The sequence below is a fragment of the Gopherus flavomarginatus genome, chromosome 8 (assembly GCF_025201925.1).
Source record: "Gopherus flavomarginatus isolate rGopFla2 chromosome 8, rGopFla2.mat.asm, whole genome shotgun sequence".
Taxonomy (NCBI): Eukaryota; Metazoa; Chordata; order Testudines; family Testudinidae; genus Gopherus; species Gopherus flavomarginatus.
This window is the reverse complement of record NC_066624.1, coordinates 88,975,215-88,998,822: the sequence shown is the minus strand read 5'-3', so window position 1 is coordinate 88,998,822 and position 23,608 is coordinate 88,975,215. Positions and strand designations below refer to the sequence as shown.

General features: G+C 43.6%; 2 protein-coding genes across 3 annotated transcripts in view; both read right to left on the bottom strand.

The window, feature by feature from the left end:
* Nucleotides 1–23,608, bottom strand: part of P2RY1 (purinergic receptor P2Y1) — a 1,183,293-nt gene that overhangs the window by 374,172 nt on the left and 785,513 nt on the right. The window lies entirely within an intron of this gene.
* ARHGEF26 (Rho guanine nucleotide exchange factor 26) overlaps nucleotides 10,158–23,608 on the bottom strand; it is a 109,056-nt gene continuing 95,605 nt past the window's right edge. For both annotated transcript variants that reach the window (XM_050965857.1, XM_050965858.1), the window contains exons 13-15: nucleotides 11,566–11,633; nucleotides 10,953–11,057; nucleotides 10,158–10,421 (exon numbers count right to left, since the gene is read on the bottom strand). In XM_050965857.1, the coding sequence (XP_050821814.1) occupies nucleotides 10,279–10,421; nucleotides 10,953–11,057; nucleotides 11,566–11,633 (316 nt within the window). In that variant the 3' untranslated portion in view covers nucleotides 10,158–10,278. The remainder of the gene's footprint in view (nucleotides 10,422–10,952; nucleotides 11,058–11,565; nucleotides 11,634–23,608) is intronic.

Here is a 23,608-nt window from a genome sequence, read left to right as displayed (position 1 = left end):
TAACTAAAAAAAATTAACTGTGATTTAAAAAAATGAAATCGCACTGTTAATACCAATTGAAATTTATTAAATATTTTTGGATGTTTTTCTACATTTTAAAATATATTGATTTCTATTACAGCACAGAATACAAAGTATAAGTGCTCACTTTATATTATTTTTGCTAAACAAAAGAAATAGTATTTTTCAATTCGCCTCATACAAGTACTGTAGTGCAATATCTATCCTGAAAGTGTAACTTACAAATGTAGATTTTTTTTTGTAACCGACATTGCAAGATATTTACATGCCAGATATGCTAGACATTAGTATGCCCCTTCTTGCTTCAACCACCATTCTGGAGGATATGCTTCCATGCTGATTATGCTCGTTAAAAAAATAATGCATTAATTAAATGAGATTGAACTCCTTGTGGGAAGAATTTTATGTCACCTGTTCTGTTTTACCCACATTCTGCCATATATTTCATGTTATAGCTGTCTTGGATGATGACCCAGCACATGTTCATGTTAAGAACACTTTCACAGCAGATTTGACAAAATGCAAAGAAGGTATCAATGTGAGAGTTCTAAAAATAGCTACAGCACTGGACTCAAGGTTTAAGAATCTGAAGTGCCTTCCAAAATCTGAGAGGGACAAGGTGTGGCGCAGACATTGAAGAAGTACCTCGCTCACCCGCCCACCTGGAGACCACTTTGTCAGGTAGGCTTGGTGGGTGGATGGCTTCCTACTTTCTAGGAAGACATGTCTGACCCCCTCTAAACACCCTCTCTCCTCTGCATCTTACCATTGAGCAGCCACACTGTCAAGTGGAGGATGTGCAAGTTGGGGTGAGTCCTGGGAGAGTAGATCTGGGCAGAGCGGCAACAGCCATGGAGGGGCCACCAGCAAGACCAGGAGGGTCCTGTACCAATGTTGCTGGGCCCAAGCTGGGGTGATCAGGAGGACATGTACCTTTGTCCATTTTTATGTTCTCTAGGACTTTGCCGATGAGAGGGAAAGGTGTAGAGGAGCTAGCCCGACCATGACATGAGGAAGGCATCTGAGATTGCATTCTCCCGCCCCTCCCCCAGAACAGAACCGGTGGCAACACTGGTTCTGTCAGGTCGCAAATAGGTCTACTTGGGGAGTGCCCCATGCTCGGAAGAGCTGGTGAGTGACCTCCGAGTGGAGCAACCACTCGGGAGGAGAAAACCCTGCTCAAGTGATTGGCCTGTGTGTTGTCGACGCCTGGAAGGTGGAAAACCTTCAGGGAGATGTCGTGGGTTATACAGAACTCCTAGAGGCTGAGGGCTTCCCGGCAGACGGCTGAGGACCTCGTCCCACCTTGTCTGTTGATGTAAAACATTGTGGCGGTGTTGTCCATGAGTACCCTGACCACCTTGCCACGCAGTTGTGCGCTGAATGCCACACAGGCTAGTCGTATTGCCCTAAGCTCCTTGACATTTATGTGAAGGGACAACTCCATGGTTGACCACATCCCCTGGGTTTGTGAATTTCCTGCGTGGGCCCCCCAGCCCAAGTCCGACACATTGTACATGAGGTTTAGTGATGGGGTCGGGTCCCAGAAGGGAATGCCCTGGAGCATATTGGCAGGCCCACCATTGGAGCGAGGCGATCACCGGTGCCGGTACTGTGAGGACTTTGTCCAGCCCCTAGGCATGGGAGAACACTGAGGCCAGCAAGAGTGGGAGGGGCCTTATCCAAAGTCTGGCGTGGCGGACCACATGTGTGCATGCCGCCATGTGGCCCAGGAGCTGAAGGTATACCCTGGACATGGTCACGGGGAACTCTGTAACTGAGGCTATGAGCCCCTTCAGGGTCTGGAACCTGCCCAGAGGAAGGGAGGCTGTGGCAGTGGCAGCGGCAGCATCTAGGAGAGCGCCTATGAAGCCTATGCGCTGTACCGGAACCAATGTCGACTTGGCCTCGTTTACTAGGTGGCCTAGGTTGGCACACGTAGCTAAGAGCAGCTCCACATGGTCCTGTACTTGGGACTGCGAGCTGCCCTTGAGCAGCCAGTCGTTGAGGTAGGGAAATATTTGGATCCCCCGGCGCCTGAGGTGGGCTGCCACTACCGCCATACACTTTGTGAACATCCTGGGCACAGTGAACAGGCCAAATGGGAGGACCATAAACTGATATTGGTCCTGTCCCACCAGGAAACCAAGGAAGCGTCTGGGCCCCTCGAATATATGGATATGGAAGTATGCATCCTGAAGGTCCAGGGCTGCATACCAATCACCAGGGTCTAGAGCGGGTATGATACATGCCAGAGAGACCATGCAGAACCAGCCTTTGGCCATGAACCGACTGAGATCTCGCAAGTCCAGGATAGGCCTGAGCCCCCCTTTCACCTTTGGGGTAGGGAAGTAACGGAAGTAAAACCCCTTTCCCCAGAACGTCCTCCATAGCTCCTAAGCTGAGGAGCCTACCCACTTCCTGCTCTAGCAGGAGCAAATGTAACAGGTCTCCCCTGCTGTCCAGAGGGGTGGGGGATGAGACAAATTGCAGCGTGTAGCCCTGGGAAATGGTGTTGAGGACCCAGCGGTCCGATGTTATTCAGGACCATTCTATAAAAAACACACACACACAAGCAGTTGCTGAAGGCAAACTTTATTGATAGGAGGGTCCTCTCGGGGGACACCCAGGTACCCTCCTGCAAGCAGTCAAAAGCACCTCTTGGCTTGCTGCTTGCCCATCGTGGGGCAGAGCGAGACTGCCTTTGAGGTTGTCTGCTTTGGGTCTTGGACCTCTTGTAGGCAGGCTCATATTTTGTCTGGGTTGCTGGGGCAGAAGCTTGCAGTTTAGGTTTTTCCTTGGGCAGGACGTAAAGCCCGAGGGTTTGAAGGGTTGTACGTGAGTCCTTCATGCCATGAAGTTTCACGTCTGTTTGTTCCACGAACAGGTTATTGCCATCAAAGAGAAGATCCTGCATCACAGACTGCGCTTCTGTGGAGAGCCTGGACAGCAGTAGCCACGATGCCCTGTGCATGGACACTGCTGAGGCCATGGACCAGGCAGCCATGTCAGTTGCATCTGATGCTGCCTGCAAAGCAGCCTTCACAGCAGCAGCACCCTCCTCTATGAGTGCCTTGAATGCCTTCCTTTCACTTTCCGGAAGGGAAGGTTTGAATTTAGGCAGTGACCCACACAGTTTAAACTCATAACGGCTGAGGAGGACTTGGTGGTTGGCCACCCGGAGCTGGAAACTGGATGACAAATAAAGTTTCCTACCGACTTCAGACTTCTAGAGTCTTTATTTTTGGGTGTGGGTCCCGGTTGACCCTGTTTCTCCCTATGATTTAGACTCCACCATGAGGGAGTTGGGGCGGGGGAGGTGGATATAGAGGTACTCATGCCTTTTTGTGGGCACAAAATATTTGCTCTCCGCCTTCTTCGATATTGGCATGAGGGAGGCCAGTGTTTGCCAGAGGGCTTTGGAAATGTTGGCCACCCCTTTGTGAAGTGGCAGGGCTACTCTGCTTGGTGCCAAAGGCAAGAGCACATTGAAGAGCAAGTCTGAGGGTCCCTCTATCTCCTCAGCTTGGAGATGGAGGCTTGACGTTACTCGCTTCAGTAGCTCTTGGTGAGCTCTCAAGTCATCCTGTGGTGCGGAGGGGGGAGGGGCTGCAACCTTGTCATCCGGCACTGGGGAGGAGACCAGTATGGAGCTCTGTGCATCGGTCAGCACTGTGGGATCTACCCCTTGGTCGGACTCCGCGTGCGGTGCCAAGGATCCATGACCCGCTGACCTATCCCATGGAGGCCTGTATAATGAGGCGGAGGGAGCCTCCGAAGCCCCTGCTACCGAATAAGTCCCTGGCTGGGCATGCGCGGCGCCATGGGGGCTCTTGCCATTGACTATGCTGTGGCACCAGCGGCACCAGCTGGTCAGGTTTCCTGGCCTGAGACGTAGGGGGCCTCGTGTGGGTCGTGGTTGGGTTTACCGACGACGTAGCGGTACCATGGGAGCGGTACGGTCGATGGTGCCGAGAACGCCGTCTATCACGGGACCAGGACTCAGACATCAAGGAATGGTGCCGTCTTGAGCTACTACTCGAGACGCTATGACACCGAGATCCGTGATGGAGTGGAGACGGCGATCTCCACCGGGAGTTGTGGGCACAGTGCCTCGAGGCGTGGCTAGGGTGGCTCCGACGAGGAGAGCGCCTACAGCGCCTATGCCTGTCTCATCAATACTCTCTGTGGACCGGTGCCTGGAACTCCGATTCCATGGCACCCAACCAGACAACATGGTGTCCTGACAGAATGCTGAGCGGCAAGCGGGCCCAAGAGTGGTCCCCTGACTGGGATCTGTAAGGGTGGACTGTCTAGAGCCCAGCGGCGGCTTGCCTCTAGAGCAGGGCCCGGGTGCCAGTGGTGCCCTGGGTACCTGAAGAGTCATAATGTCTCGGGCTGCCTGCAGGGCCTCCAGCATCCAAGGCATCTGGAGAGGCTTGAGTCAATGCCACCAGGCTGTTCTGCTCGATGTGAGTCAGAGCTCTGGACCCTGGGGAACTGGGGCTGCCCAACGCGGGTCTAGCCTCTCCCCATGCTTTCTCTCGGCGCCGCTGAGGATGGGGCCTTTCTCTGTTTCTTAGAGAGTGGTGCTGGGCACCGGAAGGTGCCAGGGGATCACTGCGCACCGAAGACGAGGTGCCTGGTGCTGAATCTGCTCAGCGCACCGGGGTTGGGGCCAGTGCCGACTCCATGAGAAGGGCCCAAAGTCTCATGTTGCTTTCTTTTTTAGGTCTAGGTTTAAAGGTACTGCAGATCTTACAGCAGTCACTAATATGGGATTCACCCAAGCAGCGGAGACAGTCAGCGTGTGAGTCACTTCTGGGCGTCAAATGCCTGCAAGTCGCAAGATTTAAACCCTGGGGCCCGGGGCACGCCCCGGCCCAAATGCTAACTAACTGAAACTTGTTGAACTAACTAATGGGTACCACTAACAAAGAACGAGTTCTGGGACGAGCTGCAGCGAAGTTGGAGCAGTAGTTCCAACGCACCCTCACTGGTGGCAAGAAGGAACTGAGGGTGGGAGGAGTGCACAGCTCCCTTTATAGCGCTATAGAAGTGCCACTCCAGGGGTCGCAGAGGCACTCCCCCTATGGGTACTGCTAGGGGAAAAACTTCCAGCACCGGTGCACGTGGTGAGCGTGCACACCTACTGTGGAATACACATGAGCAAGCACTTGAAGAACTGTCTAGTGTGGGGTTTCTTCCTATGAAGCAGCTGCTACTGGCCCCTGTCAGAGACCTGGTACTGGACTAAATGGGCCACTGATTTCTTCTGCTATGGCAACAGTTATGTTTCTAAATGAACCCTCAAATTAGCTTGCATTAAGAGAATGGTTTTTTTTCCCAAAAATCTCTTATTATGCTAATGGCAGTGGACAGGGAATAAAAAGAGGTGATACTCAGGGTGTCAAAACAGGAGTGAATGGAGGAAGTGTGTGTGGGGATGTAAATGAGGCTGCATATCAGGGCAGTGGGGTCACAGGTGAGTATTTTGCCAGCAGATGGGGGGGGGTTAATAAGCAAATGTCTGAAGGTAGTGGAGTCATGCTGGGGGTCAATGACACTGAGTATCAACGCAGTGGGGATAACACTGGAAAGCAAGCTTGGAGAGTAGTAGGGGGTAACCACTGCTAATTTTGGAAATAGTCGGGGTCTTGGAGGGGTCCAGAAAAGATTGGCTGCAGGTAGTGGGTCAATGAGTTAGATTATCCAGTTAGTGGAGTCACATGTGGGAACTACCCTGGGGGATGTCAGGGTTATGCAGAAGTCACTGGTGATCAGTTTGGATGCAGATGAGGTCATCGAGAGGTCAATAAGGGCATATTTCCAGGTAGTGGGGTCATGCTGCTGTCAGTGAGACTGAAGGGAAATAAATATAGGCCATGCTCTTTAGGCACCAAGAACTAGGCTGAACCATTAGCAGGCTTTGGTCAGTGTGTAGATGGAGTCAAGACATCCTGAAGAAACAGTACTTCTCCCATTCCCCTATCATTGGTGGGGGAGGATTGTCTCATGGTAACCGAAATTATTCAGCTTTCTTGCTGTCCTCTTAAAGGTATTTGGCTTGGCTATCTGTAACAATTTTGGCTTAAATATGTATTTTCGAAAAAATTTTAATCAGTTCTTTTAAGAAAATTATCTGTAAAATCTTACACAGCAAAAATAGTTAACTTTTCTATTGAAGTGATATAGACTTTACTTAAGGGCTTTATTCTGCTCTTGCCTGCACACCAAAAAAAGTGGGTAAGGGAGAGAAATGCTTTGATGAGGCCTTTCATTTATCATATAGTTTTTGCATCTGGCATATTAGCACTGGGAGAGAGAAGTATCAGGACTTCCATCTAGATACCAAGAGACTTTCCACTTCTGTAACTCTCACAACCATTAAAAAGAAAATCCCATGAGACATTTAAAAGTAATTAGTGTAGTTATCATGCTTTATAGCTTCAAAGCATTAGAAAAAGTATGGAAGAGGGTCACCATGCCATAATTAACCTTCTATAGGCAGGTATGTGTAAGACTCATCAAATCTATAGATGTCCCAAGAGACACAGGGAAACACAATGGTTCTTGGGACATCCAAGCAGGCAAAGATAACATTACCCAACCTCTTCCAATGCTATCCAGTGCAATCACCTGCAGACACAATGATGTGGGTTTGTAGGAGCATGATCCTACAGAGAGTAGTTATCCCCTGGCCCTCCCACCATGATTAACATTCCCTCAAGTTCAGGGAGTCCAAATCCCATGGATCTGGGGTGGAGGGAGAAGTATGCCATGGAGCTATTGCTCTCCCCTATTTATGGCTCCTAGACTTTCATCCATCTTAGCAGCAAGGTGCATATGGTCCAAATAAGTTATGGCTTTGTTTTAAACAAAAAAGACAAAGGTTAAAAAGATCAGAACTAATTTCAGCAAAAAGCTTTTTTTTTTTAAGTAAAGTTTTTAAAAGCATTTTATTGATTGTTGTCCTATAAAGTCACTGATGTCTAATTCCTGCAGAATTGTATCTGATAAAAGGAGAAATAGAAACATTTATAAAAACATCTGGAAAAACTAGATGTGAAAAATATATACAATGTATTTAAAAACCTGAATAAAATTAATATCTGGATTTATACATTCAGTTACTGTGTTAAACATCTGGCTGTATACAATAGGGTTTTTTTAATTATTTGTTAAAAAATTAGCAGTATTTTTAACTATGTTAAATAACATGTGTTCAATTTACAGAGATTACAGTATGCTCATTACTGTTTCATTGGTCCATTTATAAATTAATTCACAAGGGTATATAATCACATTTCAAACTTCCAAGGTTGGGGATCTTCAAATTACTTTATACAAAACTATTGCTTTTCTAATAGATTTTGAAGTGTAGTTGTTACAGGGATACCTTAAAAACATTACACTCATTTACAAATCTTCAACATATTACAATATATATTACAACATGCAGCCCCTCCAAAAAATGGAGTGAAAATATTACAGGCAGAAAGCCTTTCTACTATACGTTTTTACCTCATTTGTGTGCTAACATTTATTCAACCCTGCTGAGTGATCAGCTGTGTCTTAAAAGGATTAACATATTTATAATACATACAGTGTGCAAACGGTAACACCTAGTTACAGAGAAGATGTTTTGAAAACTATTTCGTGACCAAGTGCATCTTGGTCAGACAACATTAAATGGTTGTTTCTCCTGTGAAATGTGAGCTTCTACTATTCCCTCTCCCACCATCATGTGCACAATGGAGTTGTCATGCGCACAATAGGTCAGGTCACAATTGGGAATGGGAAGGCAAAGTTGACAAAACATCATATTACTCTATACTCACTGCAAATCCTCCCTCATTGCGAGGCCTTCTCATCTTCTCCAGTATGAACTCTATGACCAAGAGTTTAAGTCAATACTAGTGCTGCTTGCCTATGAATTTTCCCCTTCCTGTATCTGTAGTAATTAACATGTAACAAGGACTGAAGGTGAAGGTATCCTGGAGTTCTGGTTCATATACCTCTCTCCCGCTCCTTCCTCAACAAAAACCAGGAAATTAATTTGACCACCTCTGCTACCGAAGTGGAAAAAAGTTAAAAAAGCACTCCACTCTCCCTGCAAAACCTTGAACTGAAGCAACAACACATCTTGAGATCCTAGTTAAAAGAAATAGGCAAAACTGGAATTGAAATGAAAATGATTAATAGAATATTTCCCAGAGATCAACATCCTCATGTATTTTCAAAATAAACCAAGAATTCAGCATTATAATCCTTACCCTGTGGGAGTGGAAGTTAAGGCACAAACTGGTAAAATTCAGATCTTAAGATACCCCTGCAAGTGTTCAAATGCAATTGTGTAACTGAGTATTTTTTGTAGCTACAACTTACAGCATGAGTTTTAAAAATGTGTCTGTAAATGTATAAAAGTGCCAACTGCTCAAAAAGATACTGTAATGCTACCATAATGGACAACAGTGGGAGCCAAACTCTGTATCTCAGCTTGTGTGTAGCCTCCACAGACACCAAATGAGCATGTGCACGTGTGCGCTCCAGAGCACAGAAGATAAGTTTATTTTGTGCATAACAGGGCTCAGGGAAGGCCAGAGAAACGACACAAGAGAAGGTGTCGCAATCAGCTGGCGTGGGACTCCAGTGAAATACTATGTGGAATTGGATAAGCTTGGAGAGAATTATAACACTGTCAGTCAGGCAATCTGATTTTCTATCAGGGACGCAGAGGAGCAGAGCACAGAGCTGCTTATACTTATGGAGAATATTTTTACAAAGAACTAGCTGAAACAAGCTAAGGTATCTGACGAGCATGTACTCAGGGTGGCTAGCCCGTCCTGTTGCTCATGCTACCGGGGCTATGTTCTGATTTTACTGTTCTAACTCAATTGGAATAGTCTTAAGTAAGTCTCCCTGAGCTCGGAATTACATCCCCAGCTAAAAGGGTAGACATACCGTAAGGCTGGTCTGTTCTGGGGATGGAGGCTGGAGCCTTGGAGACCAAGCTTACTTTCCTACACTACAAAAGTTCACTGCATACCTCTTGATTTGAAAACCCTTCTCGGCACTCTGAACACTGAAGCAACACTGGAAGGAAACAAAATCTGAGCTGCCTGAATAGATGAAACATCATCATCAGCAAATAAGACCAACAGAAAACCATTCTGGATTTCCCCTCTCAGTCCTTGGAGAACACATTAGCTTCACTAGCTGGGACAGAGGTACTTTAATCACTGCTTTTCAAATGACAGCGTTTAAAAAAGAATCGTGTGTGAAATAAGAAGCCATCATTGGGGAGGAGAAAGCCCAAGGAGCTAAGGTTTTAAAGGATGAACACAAAAGGTAATCTAACGTTATGAAAACTCTTCACTAAAACAGACATATAGATAGATGTAGACAGAGAGCCACAAGGAGAAAGATGAGAAGACCCAACAGAAGGATGCTCTTATACTACAAAAGTAGAGAGCTGTGCACTCTAACTTAGTGGAATCTCTCTTTACTTGGTATATGTCTTCTCTGGAGCCTAGGGAGCTCCTTATACAGTGCGTGCTCACGGGTTCCATTTTAGGCCACATGAGGGGTTAGAGAGCTGCTATTTATCCCCACACATAGCACCATCTTGTGCTAGCAGTACAGCACTGAAACTTTCCCTTGAGGAGTGGGAAATCCCCAAATATTAGTTTGTTGTTGCTGTTTGCTTGCAGGGCAACATGTTTCTGGATGGCTGGTGGTTGGCCTCGCCAGAGGAAGCGAAAGTGTTTTTAAACGACTGAAAAACACAAACAAGAAAGAGTGTGTGTGTTGGGTTGGACAGGTGTGGGTTAGGAACCAGCACAAAAAGGTAAAGGGAGTGGAGCAGCTAAAGACAAAGGGAGGTGAAGTCAAAGATATGTGGAGCTGCTCTCCAGAGCCTACCGCTCAGTCCCAGTTAGGATTCAGTGCAGATCAGACCTTGACTCAGTTAGCTCTCTTACACTGTAAAACAAGGAAGAGGGGACTATCTAAAGATGTCACCTGCATTTTGTTATGGGAACTTTAGAAGTTAATTTACTTTTTAGGGGCTTTTAACTTAAAGTGGTCTGGATACAGAGTGAGCTGCTGACTTTTTTCCCCCTCTGCCCTTTTACAAATCTGTGATTCACAGCTCCCACGCTACAGCTATAGTGGGACAACAAGCACAAAACCAAGCCACCACTGATGGCCCTTAGTGCAAATCCTGCAGCAAAGAAAAAATAGATTTCGGAGACTCTATACATTTGTTTCAAGTCCAAGCAAACGTCCCATCCGTTCCATGTTCTTGTCAATTGTGGCTTGACATGTGATTTCCTTGGCACACTCCATTGGAAACCAACCTTTCTCACCATCCCGCAATCGTTCACCTTCATACCAACCTGCAAGGGAGAATGGGGAGTCAACAATAAATACATGTATAAGATACTGTGTGTGGCATATTTATAGAGAGACTCCTGCACACACAGTCTGTCGTACAGCACAAGATGTAAATACTTTGAATGTGTGGAGTATTCAGACAAATCAACAAGTACATTGCTCACCAAGCAATGACGACTCTTGAGAGCTAGATTTTTAAGAGGCCTTAACCTAAGTTTCTTCTTTATGGGCACATGGCTCCTGGAAAAAAAAAACACCATACCCATATTGCTGCACCTGCAATTAATTATCTATGCAAATCCTCTGAGTTGGATGGAAATTTACTTGAATGTGGCCACAATGCCTGCATAAAGAATGGCTGTCCTTCAAGAACCTGGGCCTAATCCTATGGTTTTCTGTAGCGTTTCTTCTAGGCTGACACCTCACTTCATTGTGGAGCCAATACTAGATGGAAACTTGCATTCTCTAGGACTCTGTTTCCCAGTTTGACCAATCTATCTTGGTGGTAGCTAACCACAAAACTGTTTACTCACCATCATTCACTTTTTGATAAACCAGAACCACATCAGCAACCTGAAGGGATAGTTCATCTGACTGCTTTGCAGTGTAAGTTCTGACAATCTCTACCTGTGTCAATGCTAAGGAAGAAATAGGATATATTGAACCACATGATGTGTATAAGCAACCGAATACCTTTATACTTTAGCAACATACACAAAAGTCATTTTAACATCCCATTTTAGAATGTGCCAAAACAAAACCACCCAAGTAATCTCAGTAATGGACCACTTTAAACATGTTGGCTTCCCCATGGGGAGCGACACACAAACATGAATCTGGGTCAGACACAAAATCAGCTTGCACTCTCAACTTAGTCACTAATAGGCTGATACAACTGGACAAACCAGTTTTAATCAATGCAAGTAAAAACTCCTAGAACCACAAAAACCCTGAAAAAACTTCCTCAGAAATGCTCTTGACAAACAGCATCCACAGAATGTCACAAAGGAAATTTGGATAATTTGTTTTTTTGGAAGGAAACACATTTATTCTTACAGTCTACACTTACTCAAGCTATCCACTGAGGGGCAGTATATTTCTGTTTTCACATTAAGTCTCTGAAAAGTCTTCTTGTCTCTCACTTACTTGTCCTGTCTGCATTCTGTCTGTCACTGTTCTGTCCAAGTGCAGTAATCCAGCGAGCTCTCTCACTCCTGCAAACAGAGACAAATTCAGTTTCCAAGACACCTGGCCCTTAGAGTGCTAGAGATCACATCTTTTTCAGGACCCTAGATTTAAATCTTTCCTCTTTTTCCTGGGAAGAAACCATATTACGTTTATTTTTTTTAGTCAAGAGCTTTCTTAAACATAGCAAGATATATTTTCCTGTAAACTTCATGATTCAAGTAAAGTGAAACATATTAAGTGACCAACAATAATGGATTGCTTAGCAGAGACGGTATTCCAATAAAGGAGGAACAGAATAGTATTCTATACATTTGGGAATTGTCTTAAGAAGGTTGCCTAAAAAGTGTGGTCTAGTGTGCATATTTTCATTGTTTTAATTAAGTATAATTAAAATAAGCTTTGTCCTAGTATCTGCAATGAATGGCCTTAATATTAATTACTAGTCTAACACAGACCACAGAAACTTAAATAAAAATAACATTTTAAATGTGTATTTATTAGCAGCCTTCTCTACAAAAAATATGCAGATTATCTGGCAGATTTAATGGGCACGGCACACCATTCATATGTAATGTAAGCAGACAAAAATCTTCTGTAACTAACAATTGGCTGGATGTATATTTGAAAAGGAAAGCCACCATCTGAGTGTTTGAGAATCCCTTTAACAAGACAAAAGAATTAGTTTAACTGAAATGCTCACACTTCGTATTGTACCAAGGCATGATGCATCAAATTCAGATCTTACAAAAATCAAACTGTGCTCTGAAAGGGCCAAGTTCGGTCATTGATGTGCTCACTTGGGAAGTCAGGGATGCGTTACAAACATCCAAGAGCAGAATTGTGCTGTACAAGAATCATTTGAACTTAACCTTGGATAACTAGATAATAAGGTAAATAACTGATTTCAGCTAGAATATCTCAATATTTCTGAAGAGATGGGCAGAGGAATAATTAGATTCTTAGTATCACAAAGTTCTCTCAAAGGAACAAATTGTTAACAGTACAATTTTTGAGGGGACTGACGGGGTGTGATGGGGGTAAGAGAGAGATAATGGACAGGAGATGAAGGAAAATGGTTAGAGATTATGTAAATGATATCCAAATCAACAGATGAGCCATAATAATTAAATCCAAATGGATTTGAGTTTTGACAAATTAAGATCTGAATGTGATGCATCATGCCTTGGTACAATACAAAGTGTGAGGGTTCAGTTAAACTAATTCTTTTGTCTTGTTAAAGGGATTCTCACACACTCAGATGGTTTAGGCAGCAGGAGAAATGCCACCCACCTGCCTCAATGGGTGGGGGAAACTTGATAGGGCCAGTAGTGAAAGGGGAGTCCCAGCAGCTAGCAAGGGAGACCCTTGCTGAGGAACACCAGATAGCTCCTCCCACCAGGAGTCTCTGGCATTCATTGGCCTGCTGGGGCGGAAGGAGTCTCTGGCAGTCATTGGGCCAGCATTCCTTAGCTCCCAGGATTTAACCCGTCATGGGGGCCATGTGGACCCTCTTTTGGCTCTGTTCCAGCAGGCCACCTTACCCACCTGTCAGAATCCAGCCTGACAGAAGTTGCAGGTCTAGCTGATCACCTGTTTGGGGGTAAGAAAAGAATTTTTTCTTCCACAGGCCAATTGGCAGAGGACCAGGAAGGTTTTTTAGCCTTATTCACAGCACCTCCTAGCCAAGAACATGCATGGAATCTAACTGAGGTACTGGAGGGCTGAGTTGTTAATGTGTTGCAACTTGCGGCCAGTTACCAGTGACGTTAAGAGAATAAAATGAATGGTTCCCAGAGATAAAAGACATGGGATTTTGGTGATGGGCCTTGGGCTCACAGGATAGGGTGAAACCTTGTGGCCCTTGAAGGCCATGATCCTCACCCTATAGCACTCTCTGTTCTCCTCATGTGGGTTGGGGAGGAGGAGACGCTAGGACTCAGAGAGAGCCGAGTCCAGAGGTGTATTCTGAGGAGAGCCTACCTCAAGTTACGGGTTATATGGTAAGGAGCCATGTAACTTCCACACTGGAACCAATTAAATGTCTGGTATAGGAGAGTATGGGTAATAGCAAGTAGCGCTCCTCTCCTGTGCTAAAGTTAAATAAAAGTTGCAGCCAGTTACTTCATTCCATGTATGTGTCTGTCCTCATTTTGCCACTGTGTCTGCATCAATAAATTTCAATAAAAGGTCAAAGTGCTTTTAAAATCTGAAATCAAAATTACTTTTAAAAAAACATGTTTCAGATGAACAATATATGTGCATGAAACTGGGAACATGCTCAGAGGTTTATCAACTAATACAATATTTCAGTATATCAAAAACTTGTTTTCACTGGAATAAGAAATCAAGAGAACTGAAAAACAGAAGCATTAGGGCAGTTTGAAAAGGTCACCAGAAAAGAGAATGTCATCTTGAAATCTCCCCTTGCTCCCCTCCAGTTTTTTGAAATGCTGCTGCTAAAAAAATCATCTGCCATTTTGATCATGTCCCCTCCCTCTTTGAAACCCTTTCCCGGGCATCCCCTCAACCTCCCATGTCAAATTCAGAGTAGAGATGGTGATGAAACATAATCCTGGATGTGAACTTTGAGGTGTTTGGAACCTAAACCTTATAGTTGGTTCCCCTTTTTATTGTGAGTAAAAATCCTTTATGCAAACCAAACTGTGGGGTTTAAAAATCCCAAATATGAACCAGAGCCCCAAGACTCAATTCTGATTTGGGCTCCTGTCATAAACAGATAGCTAAGGTTAATGTCTCTTTCACCTGAAGCACCTGACCAGAGGACCAATCAGGAAACCGGATTTTTTCAACTTTGGGTGGAGGGATTTGAGTGTCTGAGTCTTTTGTCGTCTGCCTGCTTTCTCTGAGCTTTGGAGAAGTAGTTCTACTTTTCTAATCTTCTGTTTCTAAGTGTAAGGACAAGAGATCAGATAGTAAGTTTATGGTTTCTTTTCTTTGGTATTTGCATGAATATAAGTGCTGGAGTGCTTTGATTTGTATTCTTTTTGAATAAGGCTGTTTATTCAATATTCTTTTAAGCAATTGACCCTGTATTGTATCATCTTAATACAGAGAGACATTTGGATGTATTTTCTTTCTTTTTATATAAAGCTTTCTTTTAAGACCTGTTGAAGTTTTTCTTTACTTCAGGGAAATTGAGTCTGTACTCACCAGGGAATTGGTGGGAGGAAGGAATCGGGGAGATCTGTGTGTTGGATTGCTAGCCTGATTTTGCATTCCCTCTGGGGGAATAGGAAAGTACTTTTTGTTTCCAGGATTGGGAACAGAGAGGGAGATTCACTCTGTTTGGATTCACAGAGCTTGGGTCTGTGTATCTCTCCAGGAGCACCTGGAGGGGGGAAGGGAAAAAGGTTATTTCCCTTTGTTGTGAGACTCACGGGATTTGGGTCTTGGGGTCCCCAGGGAAGGTTTTTCAGGGGGACCAGAGTGCCCCAAAACACTCTAATTTTTTGGGTGGTGGCAGCAGGTACCAGGTCCAAGCAGGTAACTAAGCTTGGAGGATTTCATGCTAACCCCCATATTTTGGACGCTAAAACATCATCTGCCATTTTGATCATGTCCCCTCCCTCTTTGAAACCCTTTCCCGGGCATCCCCCAACCTCCCATGTCAAATTCAGAGTAGAGATGGTGATGAAACATAATCCTGGATGTGAACTTTGAGGTGTTTGGAACCTAAACCTTATAGTTGGTTCCCCTTTTTATTGTGAGTAAAAATCCTTTATGCAAACCAAACTGTGGGGTTTAAAAATCCCAAATATGAACCAGAGCCCCAAGACTCAATTCTGATTTGGGCTCCCATCTCCTTCAAAGCTCTGTACAACTCTGTTACTGCCTCCATTTTGGCTATTGTGCTCAAGAACCCCATCTTGCTGCCTGTACTCCTCCCAAACTTCTTATTTGAGCTGCCTAATCTATCATGCCATATTCTGGGCTTGTCTCTTCCCTCCACATGTGCAAATTCCTCCTTGGAATACACTTGTCCCACAAGTCCTCTCCATTATACCCTCCTACAGGATGCTGGCTTGACTTAAGTGGTGGTTATACAATAAAAGTCTAATGATAGTGTGTTCTCTGTCTTATAAAGCATTGGTTATACTGCCTTTGGGGCATAGTGTTGTTTAAGTTACCTTATTTGAAGAAAACTATGATTAAATTAAGGACACAATAGTGTAAGGCAACAAAGAGGATAAATGGAATAAAGAGTTGTACTTAGATTGACAAAATTAGGATTATTCAGTTGTGAGAGAGGATGCTTCAAGGGTGACATGATTTAGCTGAGGGTTATTACCTCCTGATTATTGGTGGTTGCTGGGCACACCAGAACGAGGAGATAAAGATTTAAGTTGAGAGAGAGAGAACATATGTTGAAAGAATCTGAGGTATTAATTTACAGAGTGACAAACAGTTGGAATGGACTTCCAACTTAATATACATGATCAAAAATTAGATATTATATGAATAATATTTTAATATTGTACATTAAATTCAGCAAGTTAATGGGATATTAGTAGGGCTGGTTGAAAATTTTCTGATGAAATATTGGATTTTTGCCTAAATATTTAGTGAAAAATGTCAGCTGAAAACCAAACAATTTCAGTTAGGAAATACTTCCATGGTGCCTTGTAGGAATTATAGTTTCTGTAGCTCATGTTCTCATTTTCCTCTATAGGCTAGGTTCCATGGCCTAACTCCACCTCTCATGATGCACCAGGGAAATAGAACTCCCATGAGGCACAACAATGGCTCAGCAAGAGGAGAGGTGATACCTCGAGGGAGATGGAGACTGTTCCATACAGAATAGGAGTTTGAGGCATCTGAACTACAACTCCCATGCGGCACGGTGGCAGCATTTCAGATCCAAGTTTCAGATGAAAGTTTGGGGGCTTGATTTCCCCCCACCCCCACCCCAAAAAGTAGAATTTTTCCATGGCCACCTGCACCCTGCCATCCCAGTTTTCCAACCAACTCTAGATAGTTGTTTTGTGTTTAGAAAAATGCACTTGTTAGCTGGAAGGAAATTTTCTTGAATCTTTCTTTCTCCACATAGGCTTTGGGCCATTTTGCATGGGAATATTTTTATTGTCCACTGGAATACAGAAAGTAAAAACACAATTTTAACATTTTAAAAATTTATTGCATCACAAATATGCCTCCCTTTCCCACTGAACATTTCCATACATGAGTGGCCTACAGCCTGCTTGCATCCTCCATAGACAAGGTAATCATCAAGTGCTGATCACATACTGGTGACTAAAACAAAAATGAAAGAAAGATCCACTAGCTTCAAGAAGATTAGCACTCTGTCTAGGAATACTGTAGCTTTGTTTCATTGTTTGTAATTCTGTACTCTAGGCCTGGTTTCCCACTAACCTGCGTAGTCATTTATAGCTGTGAAGAGAAGTGTAAAACTCCATCATTCTGATTTGGTAGCATTTTACACCAGTGCTGAGCTGCCAAAATATTAACAACAGGTTCCCTCCTCCTCACCTCACAAGAGGGTCGTGCCCCATCCAACCCCCCATGTTCCTTGACACCCCCCCGGGGACGCCTGACCATCCCCCCCCTTCCCTGTCCCCCTGTTGCCCCATCCAACCCCTCTTCTCATCCTTGATTGCCCCCCGGGATCCCTGCCCCATCCAACCACCCCTTCTCTCTGTCCCTGACTGCTCCCCCACTTCATCCAACCCCTGCTCCTTCCTGACTGCCCCCTAGGACCCTTGCCCCCATTCAATCCCCCCTATTGCCTGCCCTCTGACTGCCCTGACCCCCATCCACCCCGCCACAACCCACCGAACACCCCCTCGCTGCTCCCTGCCCCCTTACCACACTGCTTGGGGCCGGGACCGGGTCCGCGCCCGCTCGGGCTGGGACTGGTGCTGCGGGGCCTGAGCTGGGCTGGGTCAGAGCCGCTTGGCTGGGACCAGCCCGAGCTGGGGGTGCTTGGCTGGGACTGGGTTGGGGCGCTCGGCCGGGGCAAGGGGGAGCCGCTCAGGTGAAGCCAGACTGAGCCACACATGCGCTGTCCCCTCCCATCCCCCGGCTTACCTGCCTGCTGCTTGTTTCAGGCTTCCCGCGAACATTTGATTCGCGGAAAGCGGGGGAGGGGGAGAAAAAGGAGGGGGGAGCATTCAGGGGAGAGAGGGAGGTGAACTGGGGCCGGGTGGACAGCTGCCCGAGCCTTTGTTAAATTTAAAAGCTTTTTTAGAACCGGTTGTCCCAGAACAACCGGTTCTAAAAAGGCTTCTAAATTTAAAAACCGGTTCCCACGAACCAGTGCAAACCGGCTGGAGCTCACCACTGTTTTACACCCACTTTGCACTGATGTGAACAATACAAGGCATAGGACAAAAATAGATCTTCTCTATCCCAGACCCTGTGTACACACTAAAGGTATTATTTAAAATCAGTTCAGTTAAACTGATGCAAAAAGCTTTGTGGACACTCTTAAATCAACATAATTCTAGAGTATGTTGATATATCTTAAATTAATTAGAAGCAAATTTATGCTAAACTGAAATACACCACTCTAAAATTAGTAAAAGTATATTCAGTATACTTTGAACTAGTTTAATTTAAATCTGGTTTTAAAAAATGAAAAACATACTGTTTACAGATTCATATTTTTCATTTTTATAACTGTGTTGTAGACATTCTTAATAGGAAAACAATTCTCTTCATGGCACCATCTATCATTCCTCTCAGGCAGGTCAGAGAAACAACAGGCGGTAATTGACTGTGCTCTAATTTAAAGGTTAGCTTCCTTCTAATCTCTCAGTTCATTGCGTTGTACACAGAAAGAACAAAACATGCAATGGTTGGTGCATATACTATCTAGATAAGAAAATGTTTCTAAACTTATTCCAAATATAAAAAGAAAGAGTAAATATGATTTTGAACAATGTGCAAAAACTGAAATGCTTCTCTTCTGGAACTTTCACATAAGGTGTCAAGAGTCAGATTAGTCTTGTGTGGAAGCCAGCGTGACGACCAGGTGAGATGCCGGTGCCAGTAATGTTTTTTCTAATTGTAAGTGACTATTTAATTTAAATAAAATTGTAGTCTGTGGCAGGAGCCTTACAGCTATCCCAAGAAGTATGTGTAAGAGATTAACTTTAATAATGCACATTACAATTTTCTGACAAATGGCTCTTTATAGATATTGCTTCCCTTTTTTGACCCAAGTGGCTAGTCACAGTTTGGGGCCCTCTGGATGTTCCAGTTGGGAGGAGAAATTGGCAATAGTCAGCTATGCCTTTGATGCAGTTTCGTTTATTTACGAAGAATGCGCAAAGCTCTGTCTCTCTGAACACAGAAGGTATCAAGTAGCAAGAAACAGTTTCTTTCTCTCACAGCACCAAGCACACACTTTTCAGCTTTCTTACAGGGCCCTGTTTTCAGGTGCTCTCTCTATATATTTCTGTCTCTTTTGCTTTCCTACACCCAGACCCTCACCCAAAATAATACTCAGCAAAAACTCCTGGTCAGTTCACACACTATTTTTGTTTTAGGTGAAGACTTATGCTTAGAGCTGTCTTAATTGAAAGGTGAGTTCACACCTATCAATCTCAGTGGGGTTTTAGCTCAACTCATAACAAAGTTTCATCCAGCTCATAACAGCAGCTGCTCCACCACCTCAGCTTTGCCCACAGTTCCAATGTGGCCTAAAATGATGATACCCAACAACCAATCCCAAACAGAATGAAAATAAATAATTTAACATATTAAAAATTTTACAAGGTTAACTATTTGCATATGTACAGAGTTTTTCTGTCAAGATGTTTTTACATTAGTAATCCCCAAAAATTTTATGTGCACCCAAATTTCTCTCCCTAGATGTCTTTTAATAAGCAGCTGAAAAATGCCTATTGTTTCCAGGAAATTTGCTGGCTACGGCAAGCCCTGATCATTTTGTTAGATTGGGGAATCCACCTCTAAACTTTCCCAGCTACATTCTCAGATTCAGGGGGCAGCCAAGCTCAAATTCTGTTCCCCTGATATCTTCTCAAGTGGTCCTTAAGGATAATTTTGGGTTTAGTCCTGGGACCTAACTGCGTTCTAAACCATCACAAGACATGGAGTATGCTGGCCCCAGGCCATTTGGTACAGTTCTTCCAAGGTAGTCAGTTAACTCCCATAGTCCTACTGAACCTTTCCACCATCACATCAGATATGGGTGCGCTGGGGAGGTGCAAGTTTTGTGGATGCCTAGACTCTCACAAACCTGCTTAAACACTTGGATTCAAAATTTCTCCCTTGATCTGTGTATAAATCACCTGGGATCCCAAATCTGGTGATGAATTCATTCACTAGGACCCCAGCTATTGTCACAGCCTCTTGATTTCTTATTGGATAAGCCTTGGGCTATTTTGTGAAGCAGCCATAGCTACCAGCAAGTATTGATTGCCAGCCTCTCTCTCAGACAAGGGCCCAAGAACAGCAGCACCAATGTGTTCCATTGGTGCCCCCACAAAATATGGCTATAAAGGGGCTCTCCCAGTTTTAGGGGACCCCTTTTTTGGCAATGCAAGCATCACATTTCCTGCACCAATTTCTACATCCTGCCCACATTTTACCCAATACCAATACCCAATACCTCCTGCAGGGCTGAAGCCCCAAGCAAAATGGCCAGACGTAATCAAACTATGGCTAAGAAATTAAGTGCATTCTTGAATTAACAACAATGCGTTCCATTTAGAAATGCAGCACTCTCTACACCTGTAAGCATCTCTACCCCATTCAGTTTGGCCTGCTTAGTGCAGATATTTTCCTTCTTTGCTTTCTCCACTTTTAGCATCCAGTCTTAAGAGAGACTATAGACTACTATCAAATTCCTGTCTGGATTCTTCCTCTCACCGAACTTTGTGGGATTGGTATTTTTGTTTTTTACTAGTGCCATATAACAAAATTAATTCTGTAATTGTCAAGAACACAAATTAGTAAAATAGTAAAGTTTTACTATCTCCCCCAAACAACTAAAAAAAGCACACATTTTTTGCCACGAAGCATGTCATTCCAGAACAAGTTTGACTCATCCTCTGATTACAGTAATGAGGTCTTTACAGAATCATTAATGATCTATAGCTTCTTTCAGGGTTATTCTAAACTTTGAAAGCAAATCTAAAAGAGTAAAACTTTCCGAGCACAGATAGGCCCAGAGCATTGTGTGATTAATGTTTTAATGTGTTCCCTCCCATCTTTACTGTCCACAGAGACAGATAAAATCTTTCACTTTTGTGGAGGGCAGCTTGGATGCTAATGGCATCTCAGAGATGGCCTCTCACAGGGATTTGTACCAGAGAGAACAAGACACTACTTGTTGCTGTTGTCTAAAGCAGAACACTCCCTGAAACAGCTCCAACAGAACAAGGACCACCTCTATCACTGCTTCCCCACGGCTATGCAAAGTTCTTCAAACACAGCAACTACTGTTTAACAGAATGCTGTATCCTATGCCTGTATCTTCCAAGCGCTATGGTAAATAATACTCTGCAAATCAGTCACAAGAGAACAAGAATTACATCCTATCATTTTTTTGTTATCCCTAATCTGCTACATCTTAAATTAGGACTGAGATTTGTCACAGCTCCTGATTGTACTAACACGGCTACCCCTCTGATACTTGACACTATAGTCTGTCTCTCGACCTAATTTTATAAAATGCTAAGATGCTAAAATATTAACCAACAGTCAAGACTGATATTCTACTACACCAATGAGGGAAGAGGTTCTGAAGGAATTAAGGATGCAGAGGAATTGTTTATGTCACTGTGGTCAGTGTTATTTACAATTTCGGGACTCATTCTGAAAGGGGGCCTTTAATTGCAACCTTTATAAAACCAGCATTTTTTCCTGATTTTCTGCTCACTTTTGGTTGCTTGATTATCCAACATGCACAGGCAAATATGAAATTTCACAAACAGGTGTGCCTGCAATATTTATGAATGCAGTTAGGGAGAGTATGAAAATGTGGCCCTTGACATTTAATTTGCCTTTGAAAAATTCTTTCCTTCGAGATTTTAAAACATGAATTGGTTATCTCAGAGATTGGAGCTATTAGTGCTCCAACCTATTTGGATGAATAGACATCCATGCTTTCAAATAAATGCATATTATTTACCCTTCCAGTTTACTATATGCACTTATTCTCTGGACATATGCTAGGAATTATAGCCACCATCACTTTATGCTATCCTTCATCAGAGAATGTAAAAGCACTTTACAAATATTAAGCTGCACAAGGAAATATCATACCAGTTCTTCAGATGGGTAAACTTAAGCAAGAAGATGTTAAGTCAGCACACCAGGAATAGAATCCAGGTCTCTGGAGTTCCAGTCCTCAGTGCCAACACTTAAACCAGTGTTGTCGAGTGGACGGGAATCAGAGTAGTCCACATTACCTCTTAGTTTGAAAAACAAACAAAAAGCAATAAAACTTAGTGCCTGGTCATGTGCTTTAGTCACTTCAGAAAGAGACCAGGTAGGTAAGTTAATTACCTCAACACCTTGTGTCTCTAATATCCTGTGACTGACACAGCTACAATTATAGTCACTTTCTGTAATGCAATACCCCAGTTCTTTGATTAGTTTCCTTTAGAATATCTAAAACAATTAGACCACGGTACTGACATAACACTCAAAAATTTTGGTAGCATTTTCATGTATTTAAACTCAAAATTGTATTTCATGTGCTATGACTTCGATTGAAAATAGTCAAAATGACTTAAATTTAGGGGGTGGGGAGGGAACCTCCCAAATGGAGATTTAAATTGCAGCTCTGACTGAATTGTTAAGGCCATCTTTCAAGGAACAAGAGACTTTACAAAAGAAGTCACTTCTTCCCACTATCAATACGTGCACAGGAGGGTGAAAGTGAAGTGACAGGAGTAGAGGCCTGGCTTGGTGGGATACACAGTGAACCCTACACTTCCTCCTCATTCTCTGACACTTTTAGACCTAATTTTTCTGACCTAAATCCCTTCCCTACAGTGCTTGTTTTCTTCTTCTTTCATGATTGAAAGCGCTTTGGTTATCCAAATTATTACTGCATGAGCTGTGAAAAGCCACCAACTGGCCTTGTGCAGAAGTATTAGCATACAAACCTTTTTCTTTTTTAAATCTGCACAAAATCAAATTTTTAAAAATACCCAGTGCCACTAGGTAATTCTCCAATTCAAAGAGACAGTGAAACAAATCAAGACTTTATATTTTGGATTAGAACACTCAATCTACATTTTTGGCACAACTGGACACTGGAAAATGCCTATGTTCCTAGCATGCAATAAGCCGTAAGTGGTAGAACAGTCCTCCCCCGCAACATAAAGACTTGAAAACATAAGACTTGTATATGTATTTCTCTCTGTTCTGTACTTCGGAGAAGACATGCTTTGGGAACATCCCTAATAACTGTGTTCTGCTGCCAATGTAAATAGTCAACTGTTTTAGTGCTCCAGATGTCTCCTTGCTTTGTCTACATGGTAGAGCCAGCCCTGCGGGATATAAACCTAATGGCTTAAAGGCAAATATCCTTGTAATTTTTATGCCTTTATAAGGTCTAAATCAAACAAAAATTATAACAAACAACTTAAATGGGGAAATATAGCAGGGATGGGAATATTCAACAGTGCACACCACTTAGAAACACAATACACAGAAACAATAATAATCAGCACAGCAGAAGTTGATAATTATTTGCTCTGCCTCTTCTTAAAACATATTAGTCCTATCAATCTAATTAATCCTTTAAACATAACAGTCAGTAGCTGCAAATTCGAACTCACAACTACTTCTTTTAGTATCTGCAATACAGTTCCCAAATGTGATGATGCTGCCCGTGGGAGCCAGTTGAGGTCACTCAGTTAGGGTGAACTGCAAACAAAATGGGGCAGAGAAAATCCCCAAACGCTGGTGGATATTCCAATACTTAGTTTACCAAGCCAGCACAGAACAGCTTCTATAGTACCTCACTGGTTACTCAGAAGTC